Source organism: Gymnogyps californianus, chromosome 1 (assembly GCF_018139145.2).
Source record: "Gymnogyps californianus isolate 813 chromosome 1, ASM1813914v2, whole genome shotgun sequence".
NCBI lineage: Eukaryota > Metazoa > Chordata > Aves > Accipitriformes > Cathartidae > Gymnogyps > Gymnogyps californianus.
In genome coordinates, this window is record NC_059471.1 from 83734877 (window position 1) to 83760976 (window position 26100).

The window sequence follows — 26100 nt, forward strand, 5'->3', positions numbered from 1 at the left end:
TCTAATATAGTTCATTTGTAGTTCAAGAATTATGACTTTGGAATAGACTTATTAGAAAATACCTTAAAAATAATTTTTTTGAAATCTTTAACAAAATAATGACTCAGCTTAATTAATATCAAATTCTTGCCAAACCAGCTACAAGTCATCAACCAAAATACCAGTATTTATCTGTAGAAATAACTGAGCTATAGAATAAAAATAAGTACCCATGAAAATATAAATATTATTTAACAGTATAATTTTAATAAAACTTTATTCAAAATAAATTTAGTGAATAGTTTCTAGGACTTGCTCAGTCTCCACACAATCATATCTGAACTGAGTTGAGCTTCTGCCATTTTCAAAGCAATTTCCTGGTAAAGGGCACCATTCATTGTTTGATTCATACTTAGTACACTCTCTTCCCGTTCATTCTGAAGCTTCTTTCTGAATTGCTGAACTCCCTCCTCACTGTCCAGTGAAGAAGCCACAGGAGCATCACTGATTTTCTTGCCAGGCTCATTCCCCCATGTCAGGCTGTTTTCAGCTTTATTTTCATTTAAGAAGAAAGAACTCCTCAAGGTGAGCATTTCTTTTTCCAAAGCCAGTGCTAACTGTTCAGTAAGTACACCTTTGCTTCCAGATCTCAGGAGTTTTACATCACAGCTTGGTGGGAGAACTCTAGAAAGGCTATGAAGGCACTGGAACAAGACAGTCAGGTTTCTGTAAAATAAAATTATTATTATTATTAATAAAGCTACCTTATATCTTCAAAATTCTAGAGTGGAAAATAAATCAAAGCTACTTTAAATCAAACAGGGAAAAACTTATGCTAATTATGGTTTTAACTATTATGTGTACTGTACATACAAGAGTAAGCAAGGGCTTTCTAATGGTGTGCACACTAGCCACAGTATGTCAAAAGAAGTGACACTAAGCAAACTTCAGCAACATAAATATTCTATGCTAAAATATATGTCCATGGTTAGGGTTACACGTGCATCATTTGTTTCTTTAAGAAGCAATTCATTGTACATGAAGGCCACATGTAATAGCACAAAGGAAATGTGTTGTCTGGTCTACATTTAGGGGCAGAACAAAGTCACTTATATTCATAGATTGTCACTATCAATCGGTATGTACAGCATGGCTATTAGGTGGCCAACAGCTTGTCTTTTTTTAAATTGTCACTGGTGAGGGAAAGTTGCACTTAAAAATAAGACATTCAAAACAATTAAGAAACCCAGATAAAACCATGTTGGTAATCATCAGGGAACCTACTCCCCTGGATACCAGTATAGCGTATGTGACACAGTGACACATTCCTCATTCTAAGAGGAATGTAGAGTTTGTCCAAAGTCTTTATTTCCAGTGTTTGGCCAGACAAACTCCTCAGAAGATGTCTTTTGATTGGGGGGGCGGGGGGAGTTATCTCAGGGAAAAAAACCCAAACAAACCCCAAAAAACCCCAAACAAACAGAAAAACCAACCCAAAACACCCCACAAACATCCTTAAGTAGCTAGTTTTCTCACACAGATCAGAAAGGTATTTTTCCTTAAAGCACTTCTATTTCAATTTAGTTATCTTAACATTCCACTGCTTATAACAGATATAGTTTATTTTGGTTCTGAAAGGCTGTGAAGAAGAACAGTCTGTAGCTCCCACCTATCACAGAAATATCCTAGCTGGATAAAAGATCAATCCAAAGATGGGGGAAAAAAAAAAAAGATATAGAAAATACAATCATAGTTACACCATAAACACGCAGCTCACTATTAATGCAAAATTGGATCAAAAGAGAATAGTATCACGTAATCTAACTTTTCAAAAGGAACCAAAAGTCTTGAGGCTTAAAATTGTACTGATTGATTTCTTAAACATTTCAGCCTTTTCTCTTACATAAAAGAAGGAAATCAACTCCTAATTTGAGTAAAAGACCAAACCTCACTATAAATTAGAGACTCTGAAGAGATATGCCTTTTCTTTCTCTTATTTTTTAGCTTGAACTCTTCAGGACAGGTAACATTTGTCAATAGTTGAGAAGTACTTTTTATGTTGTGAACCTTATCCAGCTAAATCATTAATTATGGCAGTATTACTAACTTGTTTAGCCTGGTTTAGGAAATTTCATAGACATTTGTCCAAGAATCTACATAAGAAAAGGAAATCACTGAGACTCTTCAGATTATTTCCTTTTCAAAATCATGGTAGATCGGAAATAAATATATCAGAAATATGTACAAAATTAGACTAAATTTATGTTGCAGTATTAAGCTACAAAATGACATAGCAATAAATTTAAATTTAGTATAACTCGGGGTTTTTTGTTTTGTTTTTAACATCCCCTTAAGGACTTTTTTTTAAATCAACACATGTTGAAGAAAAATTATGTATTATACTATGAATAATGTAAGAAAAATGAATATAAAATTATGATGCAGTGAAATAGTACCAAGCAGATATTAATGGAGACTAGACTTATTTGTAATTCAATGTTCTAGCCTAGACAAAATTAAACAATGCAGTTCAGGTTCTGCCATAGTTCTAATTTGAAAATAATTCTGTTATTGCTGATGGTGATCATATCATCATATTGGAAGCCTATTAGTTATGATTTTGGCTGTTGTTTATGGTACAAATAAGAAATAGCATAAAAATAAAAAAGTGTGTATGCAAGATGAATATTCTCTACACTTTTTGAGCAATTTTACCTGCAAAATAATGTTAGAACTCCTTCAAATGGATTTTTCAGGGTCCAGTTAAAAACTGTACCGTACACATTTCCTGCTTTATGACAGAATATGTTGTCATGGCATTCCTTAAATGGTGTGCACTCCATTTCTCCCAGTAACCATGAATTTACTGAAGTCAATGTGCAGTCAGAAGACACAATCTGAAAGGAGAATCTGACAGATACTGCAAGGACAGCAAGTATATCTTCCATGGAACCTGCAAGAAAATACAGCAAAAAGATATTTGACCTAAATATTTTGATCATGTTGCATGCATTAAATATGCTTAGATTTTTGGTTCACACTCCCAGTTTTATGTGAAGAGTTTGCACCTGCATTCAGGCGTTCTTTGGGAATTTTCTTCTCACCTAAATTCTTATACCTACTTCTGCCAAGCAAAATAGTTAGCTGATTAACAGAGCCCCACCTATATAACGAAAGCGCTAAAGATAAATGTCACCTTGCCAAAAGAAGACTATTAATAGCCTCCTGTGATAGTACGATGACGTGTTGGCTTTAGCCAATGATACAGCATTAAAGGAAGAAAGAAATTAAAATTCATTGCTAATGATCAAAAGGATATTTCGCAACATGAGCAGAAGCCCAGTTCAAAATCAATTCAATCAGGAATACTAAAAGGAAAATAAATGACCTTAATAGACATGTAGATGTGGAAGAGCTTCAATTACTTTGGGATTATTTAAGAGGTAATACTATGTCAGAAAAAATGTATGTATCTAATCAACTGTAAATATCTTATTTATAGAAAAAACGCAGGCTTCAGCATTCTGTACTCAGACTTATCTTCAAAATTAACCTTTCCAGATACACTTCAGCACCAATGCTAGCACAAAACCTTACAGCAACTCACTTAACATTTTTTTTCCATTTTGAAAAATGTTCTGTCTTGTATTTCACCCTGCTTTTAATCCACAACAGGTCTATGCAGTTTGTGTTCAAAGAGACAGATGTGATTACACCTTGAAAACTTAGCTTGGCATCACCTAGAGTAAAGAGAAGAATCAACCATATATTTATGAATCCAAATTATATCAACCCATTTACCTGTACAGAAACTATTATCCCTTAGCATCTTTACTGAATATTTTCCATCTGAAATATCTTCCAGACTTAATAAAATTTTCCCACAGAGTACAGTAATGTTTTTGCTCTCCTGTAAACTATCATTCTGACGTTTTTGTTTCTTTGCATGTAGAAGAACTATGCAACATACACGATGAAATGCCAATAATGGTGAAAGGCTGGTAACAGCAATGACTGTCTTTGCTCCATCCAGCTGAACCCTTGAACATCTCTTAGGAAACTCTTTTTTCAGATCATTCTTGCTATGCAAGTCCAATTTCATCTTTTTTGGAGGAGGCTCAATTTGACACGAGGAGACAGACAATGCTGAGAAGGCTTTGTTCAGCTTAATGATTTTATTTCGACACTCGATAACTGGAGAAATCGAAGAGAAGTCTTGATCCATCACTAAAGATAAACTGACATCACTCAGTGACCTGTGAAAATCCATATAAGATGACTGCACTCCCAGTTTGTATTTTGCCTTCTGACAAATAACCAGAACTTTGCAGATATATACAGACATTTAAGACTACCACAAACCAATAACACTCCAGGTTAAGTCATAGACTATGCAAAGAGTATAAGTGCTTCAAAGGACTATTTCATCTAAGCTTAGTCTAAAGATTTTCGAAACGTGGACTGAATTTTCTAAGAGATTCTAGGAGTTAGATACCTCATTTCAACTGAAAGAATTTGGATAGCTAATTCACCCAGAAAATGTTGAAAATTCCACATAACCCATGCAGATACTCTATGACATTTACAATTTATTTTTAAAAACTTAACTTTCTTTTAATAAAAACAATACAGAAAGTATCAATTCTGCTCTCTGAGGACTAAAAGCTCTTCTGATGTTCTATATTGTTTTATAGATATTGAAACAAAATTGAATGTAGAGAGTAAAATAAAAGGTTTAAAATACTACTACTTTAAACATGCAGTAATTTCCTGAAATGTATGAAGTACTTTATTTATTCAACACAGGGTTCTTTCAATGAAATCCTAATATTACTGTTTCAGATCCTCTCTTAATGAATATTTTATTCTGTCAATCAATTCAGTCTCAAGATGTCACTGACATCTGAAAATCTTATGAATGTCTAATTTTCTTCATGAAGAAGTATCACCACCTCACAATGCAATCTAAAACATCACTTCAATCTTGCATTAGTAGGAAGAGCAAAAATAATCAGTAAAGCCTTACAGTGTTGGGGGTGGAGAGAAAGCAAGCCCTTTTCCCCAAAACCACAGGTTGTTGTATATAGTACTGAACTGGAGCCCAGCAGACCTAGGTTCTGCTGCTAGCCTACCAGGTAACCTTTGACAAATGACTTCATCTTCACAGATCTTTTCTCACCTGTAAAAATGGGGGAGAGGGCAATATTGCTGCTGGTTTTTAAAGAATGGGTCCAAATCTTCTGAGGATTTCTGAAGCTATACAGGAATTAGGTATTTCATTTTCAAAAACAAAGTCATCATTGTCAAAGCTAAAAGAATAAACACTGGAAAGGCAAAAACAATCTCTTGCCTCAGTGGCTCTTAACAGAGGCTGTCAAGAAGATGAGGTCAACTTTCTTGTAAAGTTATAGCAATCTGTCAGTTGAGAAATAGTATACCCGCAGCTCCAGCAGAACGGCCAAAGGGCGTAACAGGTCAGCTCCCTCATAACCACTTGAATGATTTTCAGTGGCATCAATAGTCTTTAAGCTTACCCTAACACAGTCTCAGCTACACTGCTTGTGGGAATATAGGTCAAAAAGTAAGTTCTGACTCCACCGAAGTTTACATTACACAATGCACATCGTAAATATATGTTTCATGTAATCCTATTTTTTTAAACTGTGTTCCAAATGAGCTCCCTCCCTGTAAGGGGGAAATGACATAAGTAGTATTTACAACTAGAACTGAGCAATTAAAATGAACAGAATAAACAAATCATTTTAAAGACAATAAGAATAAAGAAATCATTTTGAAGGTTTAAGTATTGTATGGCTGATTGTTCCACATAATTTACAGAATACATAAGCTTAGCAAATATTTTATTTGATTGGATACTTGACTGTAGCACAGTTCAATTCAAAAGCTGAGTATTTATTAAGTTGATCAGAGAATTGAAAATGTTTTCTTCTGTGCTTCTTTAAGCAAATCACTCAAGGAATGGCAAGATGTTAACAGTAAGGCATCAGGAACTATATAGCTAAGACAGAGCTTTAGCTACACCACGTACTGATGTCAGCACAGCTATGTCAACATGGACTATAAAGAACCATAATTTTTGTCAAAGAAAACTCTGTTGTAAAAAGCCTCCAGTAATGATGTGTCAGTAACACTTACACAACTGATTTTTGGCTATACAATGTATTTTTTTGCACAGTGTTACAAAGAGGCAAGCAGCAGCAGCAACACTGACAAGACACACCCTTGAAACACTTTATATACAGATGTTCAAAATGAGAAAGTTCAAAGCTCAAAAATCCACTCTTATTACTGCAGAGCTTAACCTGCAAATTCAGTTTCTATAAAACTACTCAATTAAATTATTAGATAAATTTATATACTTACAAGTAAAATGATTCAGTCAGTTTTACTCCAACTACCAAGCTGTCACCCACAACACGCTGCCACAATTTCTCTGTGAAGTGCACTGGGACTTTAGACACCAATGTCGTCTCTTTACTAAGAGAATGAGGAGGATTTTCTACATCATCCCAGAGAGACACAAGACCTTCCTTACAGAAAAACGTTTTTTTAGATAAATTAAGCGGAGATACGAGTTCTTTTTATACTACATTACTTCATGTTTTACCACAAATGATTGCTGGAAGTGCTTTTAAGATACCTAAAATGAAATCTATATAAACTAGTTTATTCTCTACAATAGATTTAAGAAAATGCAATTCTATCTTTTCAAACACATGATATCGTGAAAAGCAAAACTCATTCTCTTCTTGTAAACATCCCATGTATAAATCTTGAACTGCCATACAATTAATTGTCCAAAGAAGATTTAAGGTACTATAATTTATTTTATATTACTGCATTAATTGCTTGAAATTTTGTTGTCTAAACCTGGCTGACTTGAAAGAGACCACAACATTAACTGAAAGGGAGATTAACTCCATTTCAAGTAAATTAGGAGGCTTATTTTGAGCAACGTATTAAGATAACTTTTTCCCAACCTCCATCACCTTCTCAGCCCACAGTTCACTCTGCCCCCATTATAAAATCAATTTTACTCACACAGATCTATGACAGCTCATTTTTCGTGACGTTAGATCACAGACAGATATTCAATATTTAGGCAACTGTGCCAATTAAAACTGTACACTCCCCCTACTGTTTGTCACTACCTCTTTGTTAGAGGTTACTCCTCCATACAACTCAGTTGTCAGGAGGTATTGTGCAAATCAATTTCAAGTAAAGACAACTAAATTTACTCTTAACTACATACATTGACAGATTAAGGTAATGAACCAGAATTAAAAAGCAGATTAATGAGTTTTGATAGTGGCAATCCCTATCAGTAAAAGTAACAAGTGGTTGAGGGAAGCACCCTCTACAAATGGCTCAGCAGAATTCAGAAGTGATCTGTACTCTCTTCTGCATTTTACCTGTTTTGCAGTTGGTAGAATATGGGTTCTTTCTTCAACAAGATCTATTAATGCTCTGCAAGATTCAAGAATAACCCTCTTTTTGAGTCCTAAATGCTGCTGTAGTTCTCGAACAGAGGTGCAACCAGCCTGTAAAAGATAAAAATGATCATTAGACTTATGCTTAGGTCTACTGCAAATAAGAACTGATATTGAAGCTACCAAGGGGGGAAGGGGGGGAAGAGGGGGGAAGGGGGGGAAGAAACAAAAGAAAGAAAAGGCAAAAAAAAAAGCATGCCAGCACCAGCTTCTAAGATTTTAAGAAAGCTCCACAAAAGCTATTCTCTGGAAAGCAAATTCCTGAGAAGTCCAATGCTGCCAAAGAGAGAATAAAGCTCACCTCTTGAATGCAAAACCAAACTCCCCTCCCTTCCTCCCCCCAAAACAAACCAAAAAACAATTCAGGATCAATCATAACCAACTGACAAGCCTGAATAAAAAGCACTTCATGTAAGTGAAGTGATGCCCTCTGCTCATGCTGCAATGGCAAAGGGCATTTACAGCAAGCAGCACTCCTCATAGTAAGTTCTGTAAAAAAAATTATTTACCACCTATCAAACCATGCATCGTAAGTACCAGATTCCAAGCAATAAACCAGTGCCGGACTTGGGTCAGGAGAAGAAAAGGAGGAGTTAAGAACAAAGATGTTTCTATAATACCTTCCTAATCGAGGTCATCAGAATACCAAACCATTATTCCCACTGGTGAGTAACTCCTGAATAAACAACTGAGAAACAGAAAGCAAATGGGAAAGCATAGACTGAGAAGCAGTCAAAATGGCCTAAGATTCACTGATGTATGCTTGCTGACCAATCTGACTTTTGCAAGCCCTTTTTCCTCATAAAGCAGCAAAAGAAAAGAGACCTGAAATTTACCACATGGCAAACCCAAGACTCGGTAGCGCCCCCCATGAACTCTATCTAGAACAAGTGACATGCACATCCTTTCTGCCATATGCCAAGATGTACTGATCAACAAGCATCAGCAGATAACAACATCAACAGCAGCAATAAACATCAACATAGAAACAAAGCAGTCCAGAGCCAAACATGATAGAGCTGCGAGTAAATCCAGCATGAACAGCAGAACAGATGAATCACTATCAAAAGCAAAGCAAATTAAGGCAGAGGCTTAGTAGTAAGTAGAACAGCCAAGTGCTTTGACATATTGCAATTAAAGTTGCAGTATTCATAAATAAATAAATTAATACCCATACATACAGAGCTAAAACTACTGAGCTAAGAATGGTGGCACTTTCACAAAGGAAAGAAAATGGAAAGGAAGATTCATGATTGGTAAGACTAAAAAATATTGGGAAAAGCAAAGGTAAAATGGAAAAAGTAGACAAAAAAGCCAGAGGGAAACATAATTCATAGATCTATAGGCTGAAGTTGCTCATATGGTAAATAACTGGTTCTATGTTTTTCAAGTGACTAAAATCCCTTATGGAAAAACATCAAAAATAAAATGGGCCAATCTACAGCAACAGATGGAAAAATAAATACTTAAAACTTACCCTAAAAACAGTAATAAAAATCAAACGTACAGAACATTTCTTAAATAACTTTCTACCCACCACCAAATCAGCATTATCAGAATGAGAACAAAACAATTAGACATTGCAGCAAGTCAGTGAATCAGCAGTAAGGATTAAAAAAATACCTGTCCCAAAATAGGCAAACCAAGTCAAAGGAAACAAGTTAATCATAGGTAAAAGAACTTGGCATTATAATCCTTACAAAACTGTTAAATACTTGGGGGGGGAGAACAGGCCAGTAGACATAAAAAGACCCTTCTGACTTGTGGTATTTCTGCCAGAACAGTCAACTAAGCCCATGAGAAACCCTGTAACCTCAGCTGTTGTAATGTAGCTGCAGTACTCTGCCAAAGGAAGTCTTCTTCAGAAGATACTAAAATGAGTGTTAAAGAAAAAAAATCTTCAGAGGAGAAAAGGCTGGATTTAGGCCCAAAAGATTGTACACAAGATAAACACAGGACAGTTCAAAAATGCAGACTGATACATTTTTCAATTTCACGACCTGCAAAATGCAACTTATATGTATTATTGTGTATAACTTAAATGCAGCCTACTTATATGCAGTGGACCATAATTCAGTCCTGCCGAAGTTCTCCCATGGCTAGAAAACAGCTGCGCAGATGTGAAATAAGGGGTAAGCAACAGAGTATGAAAAAGGGCTACATCTGCTATTTCATTTTGCCCTAAAAGACAAGATTACACAGAGACTGTCAAAACATGATTTGATTGCAAATTTCTGGAAGACTTGAATTTTTATGATAAATATCAAGAGGCACCACTCCAAGGCTAAATAACCTTTGGAAATTCCCAAGCTAAGCAGGATCCATGCACTATTGCATCAAAACAATCATCCTTGAAATTCAATTATACCTCAGATGACAAAAACCAGCAAGAGTACTTCACCACTCAGGGAAACATACAGAACAATGGAGATCTCAACAAGGAAGCAACAGAAAGGTTAAAAAGAAATATCTGCACCTACTTCTAAATTCATCAGCATGACAATTTCAAAGATTTACAGCACTAAAACATAGGAACATTTTCAACTTGCTTACAATGCTTGTACTAGCATATGGCTTTGAAAATTAGAGGTCAAAAAGATCTTTAAATAAATAAATAAATAAATAAATAAAGGTTTATGAAGGATTCTGTGTCTGTAAGAAGAACTTTATCAGCAGATGATACATGAAAACTCCAGCCAGTGGCTTGTTTCCAGCAGAACCAGTAGAATGTGCAAAACAAACCATTCATTTGATCCTAACACAGATTCACAGAGCTTTACAGCTGAAAGCCAGCTGGTATATTAAAAGAACAAAGTCATAGAACATAGTGTCATAGAACATAGTTACATAAAACATATAGCTGTCAATGGTAGGGTGGACAATCTTCGTTACAACAGTGGAAGGAGCAACAAATGAGAGAGATTGAAACTAATTTCTGTTTTGTAGAGGAGGAAAGTAATGTAATGAGTAGGGAAAGAATGCAGCAGCAAAGAAATCCGTTTTAAAATATATGACTACCCAAAAGAATCCCAAAACAGAAAAAAACTGCATTTGGAAGGAAGCGTGCACTTCTGCCTGTAGAAGCCAATAGGCCTTTAATGTGCAAACTGAAGAACTGTAAAAATGCAGGGTTGGAAGGGACCTCAAGAGGTCCTCGAAATTAATCCAACTTCTACTTTCTTGTGCCTTCCAGGAAGGAAAAAAACCTATTGCCCAGTGTTCTCCAAACAACAGCTTTTATCTTTTGGAAGATGTATAATATCTTTTTAGACATCTCTTTTGTAATTAGAACTAGAAAAGTCTTTTCTTTTTCAGTCTTTTCCTAATGGGTCATAGTCCTCCTTTTCTTCCAGTACTAAACTTTTGCCAGTTGATTTGCTTCATTTTTAAAGGCTGGAGATAAAACTGCCACAATATCCTGCTTAAGTTTTCACTAATTCTCAAATGACAGGAATAATTACCTCCTATCTCATACTTAAAGCACTCTTAGCAAACTAACAATAGCCTCACATCATTGAATCAATTTGAGATTTATGCTTTTTATCCTAAAGCTTTTTTTTTTTTTTTAACTAATCTTCCTATTTTGTCAGTTATTACCCATTTGGTATAGGCCAATGCACAATACTGCAAAAGAACATCTTGGAGAGTATGCTGGGTGTTTACTGACAGGATGAAAGGTAGAAAGAAAGGCAGGCAATGATATATTCCCATTGATTACTTGGACTCCAGCAAGTTCCCCCCAGCTTGTTTTATAAATGATGCTAATTAAAAGGATACATTTTAGCTTCACCTACTGTACTTTGCAAAATTATCCTTCTAAAACTGCTAGTAACAGGAGGAAAAACATCAGCAGGTGGTGAAATAACCATGGTCACTAATTTGGGCAAAAGTAAAAGCCAACTTGATTGAAGTCCATGGACAAAGAAACAGACCATAACGCTGCTCTTTATTTTCAGGATTAACTGCCACTCATTGGCACTCACTGGGAACCTGGCACTACACTATCTCAAAGTATGTAGTGTGGAGCAAAAGAAGTAAATGCTCTAATTTTATTAAACTGGTATTTAAACATCTATGAGTAAAATGACTGTTATGAAGCTTTGATAGGATAGCATTAGCTCAGAATTTTAATTAAATTAATTAATTCCAATTACCCAAATGCATTTGTAACAACTGAGAGAACTGAAACACAGGCTACCACTGATTCATGAACGGATACTTAACAATGTTGTCTTCTCCCTGAACCACTTCTCCAACAAAAACTGTAGCATTAACCTCACCCTTTAGATAATGTAATGATACAGAAAAGTAATTTGGAGAAAATATGGAGGCAGAACTATTGAGTACAAACCTGTAATCTTGTTTCAAGGGCTTGGACAGTAAGCAAACCATTCTCTTGCAATCCTTCTGCAGCAGGAACATCATGTTTATAATTAATACCACTCTAAAAAACCAAACCAAACCAAAACCCTAAATTAATTAAAAAGCTGAAAGTAAGGTACAGGCTATTACACAGCATTATAAAAATCTGGGGAAAAATACACAAAACCAGCAGAATCACAGTATGCATTTTAAAAGAAAAAGCTTATCTTCTGAAAGCAATTAGAGTTTGATAGTACTTAATAGAATGACACAATTATGAGAAGATAATTAACAAGCACTATGGCCTTAATTAAGAGTTCTTAGCCAAAAGGTAAGCATTGTAGCAAACCTGTTACATATGTGAAGCATTTTCAGCTGCATTAGTTTAATTTCCCAAAAGAACGTTGATGTTACCAAGGTAGAATAATCTCTTCAGATAACTTAACTTATGATTACAGCGGGGAATATTGTATTCAAACTTCAGGGCATTTCACAGCACACATCCAATTTCACTTTGCACCAATACTTTAACGATTTGTTGAGATTTTCTTAATTTAGTAAGCACAGACTGAGTAGCTGAGAAAAGGCAAGCTGAACTTACTGCATAGTTGACCTCTCCAAGATCTGTTATTCTGAATGTACTTAACAAGTCTGTATTGGAGTCGTCCTTAAAAAGCAGTAACAGTTGCTCACTTCCAGAGCCAATAAAATCATCCACCAGAATACACTTCACTTTTTGCCATTTGGAAGCCACCTACGTAGAAGAGGTTTTAAAATACATATTTGAATAAATCTTGTATTTGAGATTTCATTTTGGTGAAGCCTGCTTTTTATAAAGCAGCAGCCTGTTCAGGTCTGTGGAATACAGTATTTTAAGAAGTTTCAAGCTCTCACTCTTACTCCATCATTTAGAGCCTATGTAACTCTGGGAAAAATTAGCCATTTCTCTTTAAAGATCACTTTCCAGAATACAGGTTGCAGAGAAGATGACAACTTTTCAGTGTACTCAAGCAGCTGAATAGCTGAACGCTGTAACATTTATTTAGAACCAGTAATACTTGCAGATCAGTTAAAGACATTATACCTTTGACATTCAGAAATATCTTTGTTGCATTGCACACTTAAATATGTTTGAGAGGTAAAGACAAGTTTGTACAATAATGCTGATAACTAAATAGGACAAACTTTCATTTCCTGAGTTATGTATATCTTCTTGACAGAATATTACAAAACCCTAGCATTTAACTTGGTCTCTCCTAACTTTAGGAAACAAAAGCGAGGCCTCTTCGTGTCATTTTCATGAAGCAAGACTTTTTGTTACTAGGAACTGAGACTCAAAAGGCTTTTAAATTCCAATGAGAAGTTTACGCTTTGCAATGGTATCAGTTTACTTTCACTTTAACACAAATTATGTAGGCACACTCATAACTATCTTACAACTTCAAGTTCTCATACTATGGAAGTCTTCAATTAGCAACAGAAGCTTTGGCTCAGATTGATAAAATGTATTATTAAATAATAGAATCCAGGGTTTATTTTCAGATATATAAGCAAGCAATGAAAGCAAAACAATCTCATACTTTAGACAGGTTATTTTAACAGGAGCAACAATAACAACAACAACAAAAATCTATAGAACTTAAACATATAGCTTTTCAGTTGCAGAAACTTCCAGTAAGACAGTACATATAAAAAAAATACAGTAGTAAAAGGGAGCTGTTTAAAGCCACAAATACCTGTAAGCTGTCTCTCCTCTGTACAACACAGATATTTCCGGAGGCAAAAGACACAATAAATAGCAAATCATTGCTACTGGTTACAGCTGTTTTTACTGAACATGGTTTCTCATAAGGAAGCTCACAAACACCTTTAGGGAGACCATCTTGGAACCAAATAAGCTGATTCTTGTGGGTTATAGCGACAAGTGATATTCGGAGCTGTTTTTTCAATATCTCATTCTTGCAGACATAGACAGAAGATACCACTCTGCTGTAAGCATGAGGCATAAAGCACGTGACAGTTAGCATTTTTTGTGTTTCAATTGCGTATCCAAAGAACTCACTACCCCAGATGGCTCTGTCTGAGGTGGAAAACTCATCCTCATCTTCAGTCTCTGACAGGCAAGCAGTTCTTATCCCTAAGACAACAGTGCCGTCATCCTCAATTTCACCTGTCCACACAACAGAAGAAAGCTGAACAGGAGCACTTCGAACCGTGCAGGTGTCGGAAGAGATGTAGAACAGCTTGTTGGCATGCCTCCACAAGACTGAAGGGCCAGTAAACAATCTGATGTCTTCTTTCAGCTCATAATCCAATTTAAAATGAAAGGACTGCTCAAATTGATTTGAGCTGTGAAGCAACAACAAAAAGTATTTCACAACATTGTTCCGTTTTTTCTTTTTCATCAAAATGCAGGGAAGAATAATTCCTGTTCTGGAATCTGTTGTGCAGCTACAACAAATTATTTCAATTTTTAAGTGACTGGCACGCATGCTGAATACTGCAGAAGACTTCTGAACAAATAGCTTAGTGTCTCTGTTGAACGTCATTCTTCTGACACATAAGTTCACTGTTTTATCAGCTCTTCCCTGCACATGTTTTGGTTTTGACAGCTGAAATATAAGGACTTCGCCATTGTAGGACAAGAATTGTTCTTGCTCACCTAGAAGCATCTTTATTTATCTTTATGTATATTCTTCTACAAGAAAACTGTATGCATCTCCATTTTTGTCAGGATTATTTCTCTGTGGAAATTTTAACTTATCTGGACGTTTTCCATCTACAAAAGTGAACAACAATAAGGATTAAATCGTTTTGGGACTAGCTGAACTGATCCTTAAGAATAAGAAAAACTATACATTTTGTTAGTAGTAATGACATACTAACATACTGACATACTAACTAACTGACAAAAGTAATGACATACAATAATTTGAGAATATGAGGCCAGTATGTGCTTTAATCTCACAGATTAAAATGAAGTTAATCAACTTTTTACTGAGAGATTTAAGTAACAGAAACATTTCAGAAATGTATTCTAGCATTTATTTACCAAAGCATGAATTCACTGCTCATCAACAGCTACATGGCATAAAATAAATTGAAAGAAACCAGACCAAACCATACACACACTGTTTGTGTGATTGAATTGAAGGTGTCAGCTCCACAAATATACTGAGTGAACTGGAAAGCAACGGTGCTTCAAATTCTCAGATTTAAGAGCCTTCACTCAGGTGTAGGCTTTAGTAATAAACATAATTAATTCTCGGTTAAAATTATAAAGCCTCTTTAATGAGAAAGTTCTCTGAAGAAGAGACCAGTCACTTTGCCGCCAAGTAGACCCCATCCCTCCCTCCCCCAGGCAAGACCCCGGGGACCCAGAGCGAACCGCAGCCGTCTCACCAAGTTTCACTCAGCTTTCGGGGTACGAAGCGACGCCCCTCGCTTGGCTCAGACGCCCTCGGCCGGCTGAGGGGGCCTGGGCAGCTGAGGCGCCGCAGCAGCCGCCCCCGCGCCCTTCACAGCCTCGGCCGGGCCTCACCGCCCCCTTCCCCGCGCCGAGCGGCTCCCACGGCGGCGGCGGCGGCGGCCCAAGGGCTGAGGCCAGCAGCGGGCCCCAGCCCGGCTTCCGCCCCTGAAAGCCGTTGACAGCCGTTAACGCCCTTCCCGCCCGGCCCGGCCCGGCAGGGGCCACACAAGCTAGTACGGAGCGAGCCGGCCCAGAGGGGAACAGCGACCGCAGGCTCCGCGCCGGCAAGACCTTACCCGGCTCCCGAGGCCGCCCCGCTCCCGCTCCCGCCCCAGCTTCAGGTCAGGCGGGGGAGGGACGACGCGAAAGGAGCGCGCGCCCGCTCCGAAACTCCCGCCGCAGGGAGCATGACGGGAGGGGAAGCGGGGGAGGGGGCGCGACCGGAGCCGGCGCGCGGGCGGGGTCAGGGACTGGGCCCTGGGAAAGGGGCGAGGCTTCTGGGTGGTTGGCCGCGCCGGCGCCTCCGCTCTTCCTGGGGGGGGAGGCGGGCTGCCGGTAGGCCCCGCCCCGTCGCCCTGCGCCCCGCCCCCTGCCGGGGTCACGCGACGCCTCCGTCCCCATTTCACTCTGCCCCTGGCGCTGGCGGGCCCCGGTGCCGCTGTGCGGCCGTCGCGGGTGGCTGCGCCGGGCCATGGCTGAGGTGAGTCCCTGCGCGCCTACCCTCCTCCCAGCTACCTGCCCCCCTGCTGGGCCTCCCCTCCCCTACCGCCCCCGCCGGCAGCGGCTTGGGGTTGGGTTCGGGCGGTGGGGATGGCCGGGCCCGCCGTACAGGTGAGGGGCCGGGGCTGTCTCGGGCCCCGGCCTTTCCCTTCCTTTCACGCCCCTCTCGTTTCTTGTTTCCCCGCAGCAGCGACAGGACAAGGCCGCGCTGATTAGCGAGACTAGGCGACGTTTCGAGGCGGAGTACCTGCCAGGTGAGCGCCTCGGTGGTGGAGCTGAGGGTGGGCTGGGAGCGGTGGGCCCGGCTCTGTGGATGTGGTCTCTGGGGCTTGCCTGGTGTCGTTTTTACCCTGTGGGCTTCCTATACCCCGGCTTTCCCAGGTGAGTGGGTGTTTCTGCCTTTTCTTCAGGTGGCCGAAGCTACCACCTGGGGATGATGCACAAAGCAGGAGGTTTTCTGTGTTGGCTCTTGGTGCTCTCTTCTGGGTTGCTGTCTTGGGTAACAGGACGTGGCGGGGCAAAGATCTGGGTCCTTTGGACTCACAGTTATGTTTGGTTGGCTGTAGCGTGGGGTCTGGGATGCTGCTGTGCTTGGCGCTTTCTGGACATAAAACGAGGGCGGGGGAAGTTCTGACCTCGACCAGTTTGTCAAGGAAAGAGTTGTTTTTCTAGAGTAACTTGCACTTCAAATTCATGCTGGCCTTAATTAAAATTATGCTGTGTGTTCAACTCGATTCTTAAGTGCAGATGCTTTTAAACTTGTATATGAATGCCAGGAGGCGCTGGGGGTGCCTAGGGGAAAGGGAATACCAGGGTAAGCCTAGAGGGGTTTCCTTTCATTTCAAGGTTGATTTGCATTGCTTATGATAGAAGAACATATAGTAGTAGAGTATGCTAACAACTGCAGTAAGCAGTACATTTTATTATGACTGTCTAAAGACTTCCTGTTAAAAATATGCTTCTATCCAATTTTTAATGCAAATAACAGTAGGAGCCCAGTAGTTTAGGAGTTGCATGCATCTCCTTTAATATAAGCCTCAATCCTGCAAACACATGCCTTGCTTTGATGTTCCTGATCAGAATTATTGAGGTTACCTAGTTTTCACTTTTACGTAAGGGTTGCACGCTTCCATGACTTCTCTGTGATAGGCTGTAGCACTTTTCTTGCAAACTTTGAGGGTCTTGAGGGTGGTAAAACTTTGATTCATGTGGTTGTTCTGCTAGCTTTCATAAAGGAAACTAGTTTGGCCTTGATTAGAGACGACCTCTATTTCTGGCAAGATGACAAAATTATTAGAATAGTGTATTGAAGAGAGCTTATTTTACCATTTGATATTTCTGTGTGAATAAAGATGTCTTTGGCAGTCTTAAAGCTCAGGCTCAGGAGAGTGAAGGATCTTCTTAAATTCTTTTGGGTGTTAATGTTTGCAGTTAATGTGTATATTTTCCTATGGTAGGTGATTCATCATGCATTGTATTCTATTATCCCAGAGTCACACTCATAAAAAATTACTTCAAAAAGCCTAGAACTGCTTCAGGACAGTTGCTGTTGAAAGGGAGTATTAGCTTTTCAATTGAACTATACCTTACAATCTTGGAATTCCACAGGTTTCTCTAGTTGTAATGAAGCCTCTGTTGGGCTGGTTGTTACAGCCATTAAAATAATTGAATACTGTTGCAAGGTAAGCTGTAATCCTATTTGCAGTATTTTGAACACACTTTCTCAGTAAGATCATTTTTGGGTCATGGTTTAGGGCTCTTAGCCCTTTCAAGAAAATAGAATTAGGATTTTTTTGAGTTTACATTCTTAAGTCCCTCCCTCCAATTTAGGAACACCACGAGCAAATTAATGTTGTCATGCCCACTTAAAGCATGAAAGCCACAGGGTTTTAGTTTTATTGTGGTCCTTCAGCCTTTACTGTATATGCTCTAAAATGTATTCTTTTATGCTTCCTCTTAATTGAAAAGGGATATGGAGGTGCATGTATGCAGACACCCCCAAACGTGTGACTTTCTGTGTTGTAAAGGTACAAATGATTGCTTCATATCCAGCAATTTTAGTCTGCTTTCAAAACTAAGGGCACTGTCAAGGCACACTGAGAAACTGTGAAAGTATAGTGTGGTCATAGAATTGTGGGCCTCTACAGAATGAACCTAATTTCATTTACAGGTGAGCTGCAAGTGTTAAAATTTGAGTAAAATTTTCAGGCAGTTTTGTTTCTGGGGGGTGCAGCTGCCACTATTTTATTTTCCCTCTGAGGAAAACAGTGTTCCTGATTATTCTAGAAACTTGGTGTTTGTGTTATGAAGTGTTATGAAGTTCCATATTATGGAACTCATAGTTACTGGCTTCCCCCCCATGCAGGAGGAATTGCTAATGGTCGCAAATGCTGTGATGGTCTTGCAGTAATGTTTATTTTTGTTGTGAAATGAAAACTTACAGGACCTTTGAAATCCTGATTTTTGGTTGAAATTATTTATTGGCAGAATACAGTGGTTTAGATTAAAGTAGAATATACAAAAATATATTATTGTATAGCTGGTTCAGAAAAGTCCAGTATTAAACTGCCACATCTAATACATGTTGGAATATTTCACATAAAAGTTACAACCAAATAATATACTATGGTCTTGACAGTTGTCAAGGTAGGATGGGAAAAGTTTTGTTCAGCAATTGAAAGCCCCAGAAATCTGTTTTCTGAATTATACAGTTGTTTCATTTATGTGACTAAATCAAAGAATTGTTTTACTAGTCAGATACAGTTTGGAAAATACAGTGTCAGAGGACCTTACTGGCTCATTTCCCCAAAGTTTGTACGAGAACTTTCTTGCTGAAGTTGTTCAGCAGATGTGGCCATTGAGGGGTTCTAGAAGGAAAGCTTGGCCACTGTGAGGTCTTATCTGCAAAGCAGTGTTTAATGTTAACTGAGAGCTTGTGGTGGTATTTTTTTCCTCTTCAGTTAATTTTCTAGCTGTATTTGAAAGACAACTTCAGTTCTTGTGAGGAATGTATATCCCTAGTAATAAAAACCCTTGCGTTTAAAAGGCATATTTTCAATACTGAAAAGTTCCTGTTAGTCCAGTAGACTAGCAAACGCTGTCTGATGTGGTAGGCAGACAGCACTTTCTTTGCAGTTTTTGGGCCTAATTTCTGTTTTGTCTGTTTGGATTCTTTGTGAGAGCTGGTGATGTAAATGATTTGGGTGGTGACAGGAACAATGAAAACAAAAGATTATTTTCTAGTACTGACTGGTACTAACAATGTTTTCTAGCAAACAGTCTTGTCTTTTTCTTCAGTGCATTTTCATTCCTTAGAGGATTTCTAAAATGAGCTTTTATTTCTGGGCTGTTACTTTCCATTTTAGTGTTACAGTGGAAATTATTTATAATCAAATCTTGGTAGATTTTTCCATTCAACAAGTCTTTTCCACACTTCCTTTTGCATATTTACCATTTCTTATTGCCTATATTCCCTGCCCTTCCCCTTTTGCATCCTCTTCCTTTCTCCTTGAGGCAAAGCTTAATTTTCAGGAAAAGATTTTGCAAGAGAGGTTTCCCACTCCAATTCAAAAGATAGAATTTCATCATGACTTTCTTTAAGCCAGTAGCAAAACATGTTTTGTTAATCATATTGGCCAATTGCAAATAAAATTTTAGACATATGGGGCATCCTCAAAAAAATGTAGTGATATGCCTATTGTAGAAAACTCTTAAGGTAATGTTTTGAATACCTGCTTATGTCTGTTTGTGCTCTGAAAAATCTATTTTCCTTGATTCTTGGCTTTCTGGCTGAGAAGTGCTGGAAGGATAAGATAGGAAACATATGGCTAGGATAAAAACCATACTCTTATAGAAAGCTATGTGATATTAATGCTTGAGCTTTCTATTGAAAGTAGTCTTTATTGTCACTGAGAGTGTTCAGTTTTGCTAAAAGTTTAAATTTATCACATTTTGTGGAGGCAGATTTTTTATTTGTTTATTGCTGCTTGATTTTGTTGAAGTAACTCCTTATTGGGCAGAAATAGTTTTGTTTTCTTCATCCCTGTCCCTGTATGGCTACTGACCTTCTTAAATTGTTTTCAGTCTTGCCGATTTCCTCATCTAACAGTTGAAGGCACATACCTGAATGGTTATAGTGCTTAGCTTAACATGTTGGGCATCAACAGCCAATTAAAATCGGTTTCCTCTTTCTAGCCAAGGTCAGAGGAATAATTACGACCGTTTCAGACCCGAGGCTGAAATAGCTTAAGGCAGTAGTTAAATTGAGAGACTTTGTGTAATGGAACACTTGACATACTTTGTGAAGTTGCTTTTTTCCATTTTTTTTGTACAATGCAGTGGTTTTTTTCTCTATTCAGAGGTATGTAGTTGCTATCCCTATTTAGCTTTGTGTATGACTTGTTCTGTAACATTTCTTTTCTAGATAAGAGTTCTTCCTGAAGGGAGGAGTGATTCTTGCAGGCTGTGAATTCTGAACTTCTCTGGATTAATTTAGTGTGGGACTTAGCTGTGCTGCCTGTTTTTCAGTCCTGTAGTCTTTCTTCTATATTCTTGTTGAATATTCTCAAATCTCTATTATTTTTCCTAAAGCATGAATGCCAGAAGAAAACACAACAGTGCAGCATTGGTCTCCTGGTAATGTAGGTGGCACTGAAAAAAAATGTGAAGAGAAGGGATGTTACAATTTGTGCCTCAAAGAATTCCATGAATTCTTCCGGTGAAAGTGTTGCAGTGAAATTTGTGTTCATTTAGTTTTGCATGATTCTGGAGTTCTTTTCAGAGCTGTTGTCTTGTGTTACACAGGATCCTTTATGTTAGAAGATAATAAATAAGTCATAGAGTTTCACTGTAAGTTTCCCAGCTTGAAGAAGACAACTTCTTTTAAAAGGGCAGAATGTCATCATAGAAGAACAGAACTCACTTAAGCAAGAAAAAAGGAAGGCGAGTAATAGGAAGAAGCTGCTGTTCAAACAGTACTTTTTCTGTCTTTTCCCTTGACCCCAAATGTTCAATGAGGAAATGAAAGTAACTTTAAATAGCTATTTTTAAAATAAGGTTAAATGAAATTATGAACTTTGAAACCTTTAAAGTTCTGTATGAGACCTGGTCAATCTTCTTGCTCACTCAAATTTTCCTGAAGGCCTTTTAGCTGAGGGAATGAAGAGGGCTAATTTTGGCCTCTTCTCCTTGCTGTTGTCACTGTTACTCCCTCATATATAACTTAGAATTTGGTTTTAATGCTCTGGTAAATATCAAATTTGCTAAGCAGATAATGCTTTCTCTCACTTTTCTGGATCCGAGTCTTGCTTAGTTTCTACACAGCTTACCAGTTCAACAGAAAAGTCTTGCAGCATTGCAGTTTTGCCTCTTCCACTGGCTGTGAAACTATTTTGGTATACAGTAAGGTTTGAATCTCTTGGGCTGAGGGAGGAACGAGGTTTCCAAGCTTCTGGACAGTTGTCTTAACCATGAAATGTTTCACAAAAGTCTGGCACTGCTGTTACATTTGTGGCTTTCACTAGCTCTTTCTGAACAGAAGTAGCTATGAATGCTGTTCCTTGTGTTACTTTTGGGGTAAGCAGGGCGTGTTCCAAATACCTTACGAAATTCTGTTTGCTATGGACTTAGAGATGTCCATCTCCCTGGGTAGAGGGTGACTAAACTTAGCGTCTCAGCATATTAGTGGCAGTTCTGCAGGTGTGAAGTAACAGGCACTTAATTTTCTGGTGAGAAAAGCATCAGTATATGTTTACAGGTATCTTGAGTGGCTAGGCTTGGAGATTGTCTGAGGTAAGATACTTCAGTTTATACTTTCACCTGAATTTCCATTTGGGTGGCCCTCAACTTCTGTTTCCTTTTTGGCCTCTTAATTGTTGAGCAGGATGTGTTTAAATTATGTGTGGAGAACCACAAAGGTCTATTTTTTGTCAACTAATTCTGTTTTAACTCCAGAAATTTCTAATAATCCAGTAACTGCAGTCAAGTGTTCCATGAGTGATTTAAAATGAGAAACATTCAGATTATTTCACAGCCTAGTTTGAAAACAAGTTTCCAGATGTCTATAGAATTATGGGAAATGCACACGTTTGAAGAGGAATTCCTCCTCTGAATTGACGTATTTTCAATAACTGGATTATTGGAAGGACTCCAGCGATTTCATATCACTCTGCTTTACATGTGTGAGATAAAACACCTTTCTTTTGTGTTCACAATCTCATTCTAAATTTTATTTATTTTGTAGCAAGAATTGGATAAATCAGGTAAGGTTAAAACAGTAATCAGTACTCCTGTTGTTCTATCAGTCTCGTTAAGCTTACCTGATTGAAATACCGGCATCCTGCAAGTGCCTGTGGAGGCAGAATTTGACTAATTGTTCCTGGTTTAGTGTGTGTTGTAGCATATATGTAAATTCAGATTGCATGTGTCATCTTGTTGAGAATTTAGTTGCTGAAGAGAGGAAAAATATTTTAATTTTTTTCAACTGTCCCTATCTCTGAATCCAGCTTGCTTTTCATTGATGTTGAAAGCTTGGATAAAATGTTTTCTTCATTCCTCTTTCACTTTCATTTTCTTAAAGTATTCACAAAGTTAAATTTCTGGTTTTTTAATATTATCTAAGTTCAGAGTTTGGGAAAATTTGTTAGTGGCCCAGAAATGTGTGTTCTGAGGCATGTTCCCCATAATGATATGTGAATGTTTTAAAATTATTGTTCGATAGACGATGCACTATTCTGTCATTCTGACAGTTCTGCTCTCAAATAGATACTGAGAGCAAAGAGCTTCAGAAAGCAGTGTGAAACATTATCCCTCTTAGTTTTCACCTGGTGGTGTGTGGTTTTTCTCTTTAATTACACAGTACCCAAATCCCTTATACAAATAGGATATACATGGGACTGATCTCAGAAAAATACTTGGCTGATTGATTAACTGCAGTCACTCTTAGCTGGAAGCTAGTGCGTGTTAGAGATTATTAAACCAAGTTGAAGTAAGGTGTCTCAGGCACTGGAGATACGTAATGCTGATGTTCAAGTAAACCTTCGCTCTTGCAAAGCCCTGGTTTGCTGTGGCTATGATTAGCTATATATCGCTTGAATAGCCAATATACCATATTGAATAATCCGTAGCATAGAATAGCTAGTATACCATGCCTAAGAGAAGCCAGTGCTTCTCTTTAGCTGACTGTGGGTGTGCCAGCTTAGTTACTGTACGTGACAGTGTCTCTGAAGGGGATTTGGGTTGGGATGCTTGTTAGACAAAGAGAGGCTGTGGAATCTTTCTACCCTTTTGATTTTTCAAAACTTGACTGAAAAAGGTACTTAGCAACCTGTTTGAACTTGGAAGTTAGCCTTGCTGTTAGCAGGAGTGAGATGACCTGCAGAAATCCCCTCCAATGTTAATTTTTTGTGATTCTAACTTGAAACTAGCTACTGTTAGCGTTTCTCAGGCAAAACTGTCCAAATCATAAATCATTGGGGGAATAATGAAATTTCAAATGAGCAATTGAGATTTTTAAAAAAAATTAATACCCAAAATCTTTGCAACTTGTTCCATCTGTGGTTGACCTAGAGCCATGGAGAAGTTAAACGGCATTTCAGTCTTGTGCTGAGTGTTCACTTTACTGGGCTTAGTCAGAATATAGGGAATGAGCTGTCTGGTGCAAGTATGGAAACGATGAGAAAAGGAACTGAAAGAGTGAGAGAGTTTTTAGTGGATTGGAGGCTTTTGGGCAGAGAGGAGCAACTAGGGGACTAAGATTAAGGAAGGTGGGATTTGACTGTAGGCTTGGCTAAGGAACAAGGTAAGGTAGTGGGATGGGATCAAGGGAAGGAGAAATTTGAGACCTAATGAAGAAGGAATTGAGTAGACTGAGAAGCAGTTGGATGTGAAGAGATGCATTGGGGGAGTGCAGCTATAATAACTCTCGGTGGATGGGTGCACTTAAAGTGGGTATATTCTTACAGTTATATTGACTAACTTGTGACAGGAAACAATGTAAATTGAAAGACAAGTACAATAGGTCATATCTTTGCATGTAGGCCAGTAAAACTAAAAATATTAGCAGAATTTAATGGTGTCTTTTTCTTAACATCTTCCTCAGAGTTAAGATGTCTGAACGAAATACACATCCCTCAGCCATCCAGTCACAGTTCTAAATAATTATTTTAATTATGATGGCCCTGAAAGTAGTTATTTTGAGTTTATTGCTGCTGACAGAGGAATAGTTAATTTTCACATACTGGAAAGACATGTATTTTATTAACAACCAGTCTTAACTTTTTTCATGCTAATCACAAATAAGTTTAAGTGAATAGTTTAACAGCTTATGTTTTTTAGTAGTTAGCAGAGATGTGTATCAGTGTCTGTTGCTTTCAGAAGCCTGTTTCTATCATGGGCTCTTAATTGATTTACATTCCAATTATGCAGATTTCTCAGACAAAGAGGAGCATTGATCTAAAAAGTGAGCCTTTGTTTAAGCATATCTACAATAAAAATAGGTCCATTTAGGCATTTGTATTTTACAAATTTTCCTGTTTGAAAAAGAATAAAAAAGTAAGGAGCCCAGCAACTCCTGTTTTGTCTGAAGTACTTCCTAAAGCATGTTAACCTGTTATCCTGTTGCTAACCTAATAGAAGAAGAGTTTGAGGCTTGGGGGTTTTGTACTGCTCTAGAGTTGCATGTAGTTTGTGTTCAGTAAGGTAACAATTTATAACAAGTCTAGAATGTGTAATCTTTTTAAAGAAAACAATTTTGTTTAATGCAATGATGTATAGTGCGTGGTCAAAAATAGCCGTTTTAACATCTGTTCTCTGACATGTCATGGTCTGACATGCTGATGCCTGTAAGTTTGAGAACTCAAACTTGAATTAGTGATGCTTAATATATACATTCATCAGTACAGATTCTTAGACTATATACTAATTTGTTACAGAAACCTGTTTTTAGAAAAATTACACCTGCCCTACACACAGTTTTCTAATGTTTTTTATTTGAATAAGAATCACAGAAAATATTTTTCTAGTGAGAGTAATCTTGTAGTGTTCCTAAATATCATCACAGTAGATAGATGTTTTTAATCAATTTCTCATGCTATGCTTTGTCTGCTTGAGACTGTTAAAGAAATCCTATGTACCTAGTAGATGCTTATATGGAAACTTGATAAATCTCCTTTTCATGTTTTTATAGCAAATGCTATATTCTTACAATAATTTGATTTATTTGCTAGATAAATCAGATAAATATGATTCTAGAGATGTGGAAAGACTTCAGCAAGATGATAAATGGGTTGAAAATTACCTGGTTTGGCGTCACGATGTTGTGGATGATACATTAAAGATGATTGATGAAAGCTTTCAGTGGAGGAAGGAATATACAGTTAATGGTAAGCTATATTATATAATGATTTTGATGGGGTATGTTGCTTTCCTATTGAACTACAACTGACTTCTATATGTAGTTTCATTAAGCAGTTTTTAAAGGTTTTGTAGGTACCACAGAGAGCTAAGCAAGAACTTTTCTACTCAGTTAAAAAAAAAAACCAAACAATTAGAATGATTGCTTTTTATGTTGACCAGTGCGGTCTCACTGTTTTGTTGTGGTTCAATATGTCTCTTGAAAGGTTGTTTAAGAAGAAGGAAGGCGGCTATCTCTTGTTTTGTCTTTGTGCATTCGCTAGAATGGAGTCCTTAAAAAAAAAAAAAGGGGGGGGGGCGGCAAACAACAACAAAAAACCCCACAAAAAACAGGGCTCTGTTGTTCATCATAGTAGCACTGGTCTGACGCCTTAGGTAGAATAGATCTGGTTTTTGTGCTGTGAGAAAGTTTTGAAGGTGAGCTCTATCTACAGGACTTCAGAATCTGAATTAAAGGATAGAGCAAGAGAGGCTGCAGATATGAGCAAAAATAAACATTTGCAGCATTTTTTTCTTACATCAGTTTTTTATTCTTATTTCTTCCTAAATAGATCCTACTCTACAGCATGAGAGAAAGAAGATAGTGGAGATTTCAAATGAGCTCAATATTTGCATTAGTTCAGTAAAGGCCTTAGAAAGTGATTTATA

General features: G+C 37.8%; 2 protein-coding genes across 3 annotated transcripts in view; one reads left to right on the forward strand and one right to left on the reverse strand.

Moving 5' to 3' along the window:
• Positions 1-224: 224 nt before the first annotated feature.
• Positions 225-15681, reverse strand: FANCB (FA complementation group B). Of its 2 annotated transcripts, none has more exons than XM_050915136.1 (9): positions 15618-15681; positions 13589-14631; positions 12454-12606; positions 11842-11934; positions 7413-7541; positions 6364-6530; positions 3781-4235; positions 2695-2932; positions 225-705 (listed from the first exon to the last, which is right to left on the reverse strand). In XM_050915136.1, the coding sequence occupies exons 2-9, from the start codon at positions 14522-14524 to the stop codon at positions 285-287; spliced, it is 2592 nt and encodes an 863-aa protein (XP_050771093.1). In that variant the 5' UTR covers positions 14525-14631; positions 15618-15681; the 3' UTR covers positions 225-284. The 2 variants fall into 2 exon arrangements, with proteins under 2 accessions (XP_050771093.1, XP_050771095.1); XM_050915138.1 differs by lacking the exon at positions 15618-15681 and adding an exon at positions 15255-15323.
• Positions 15682-15968: 287 nt separating this feature from the next.
• Positions 15969-26100, forward strand: part of MOSPD2 (motile sperm domain containing 2) — a 39064-nt gene continuing 28932 nt past the window's right edge. Inside the window, exons 1-3 of the mRNA XM_050898154.1 lie at positions 15969-16021; positions 16229-16295; positions 25266-25421. Of these exons, the coding sequence (XP_050754111.1) occupies positions 16013-16021; positions 16229-16295; positions 25266-25421 (232 nt within the window). The 5' untranslated portion in view covers positions 15969-16012. The remainder of the gene's footprint in view (positions 16022-16228; positions 16296-25265; positions 25422-26100) is intronic.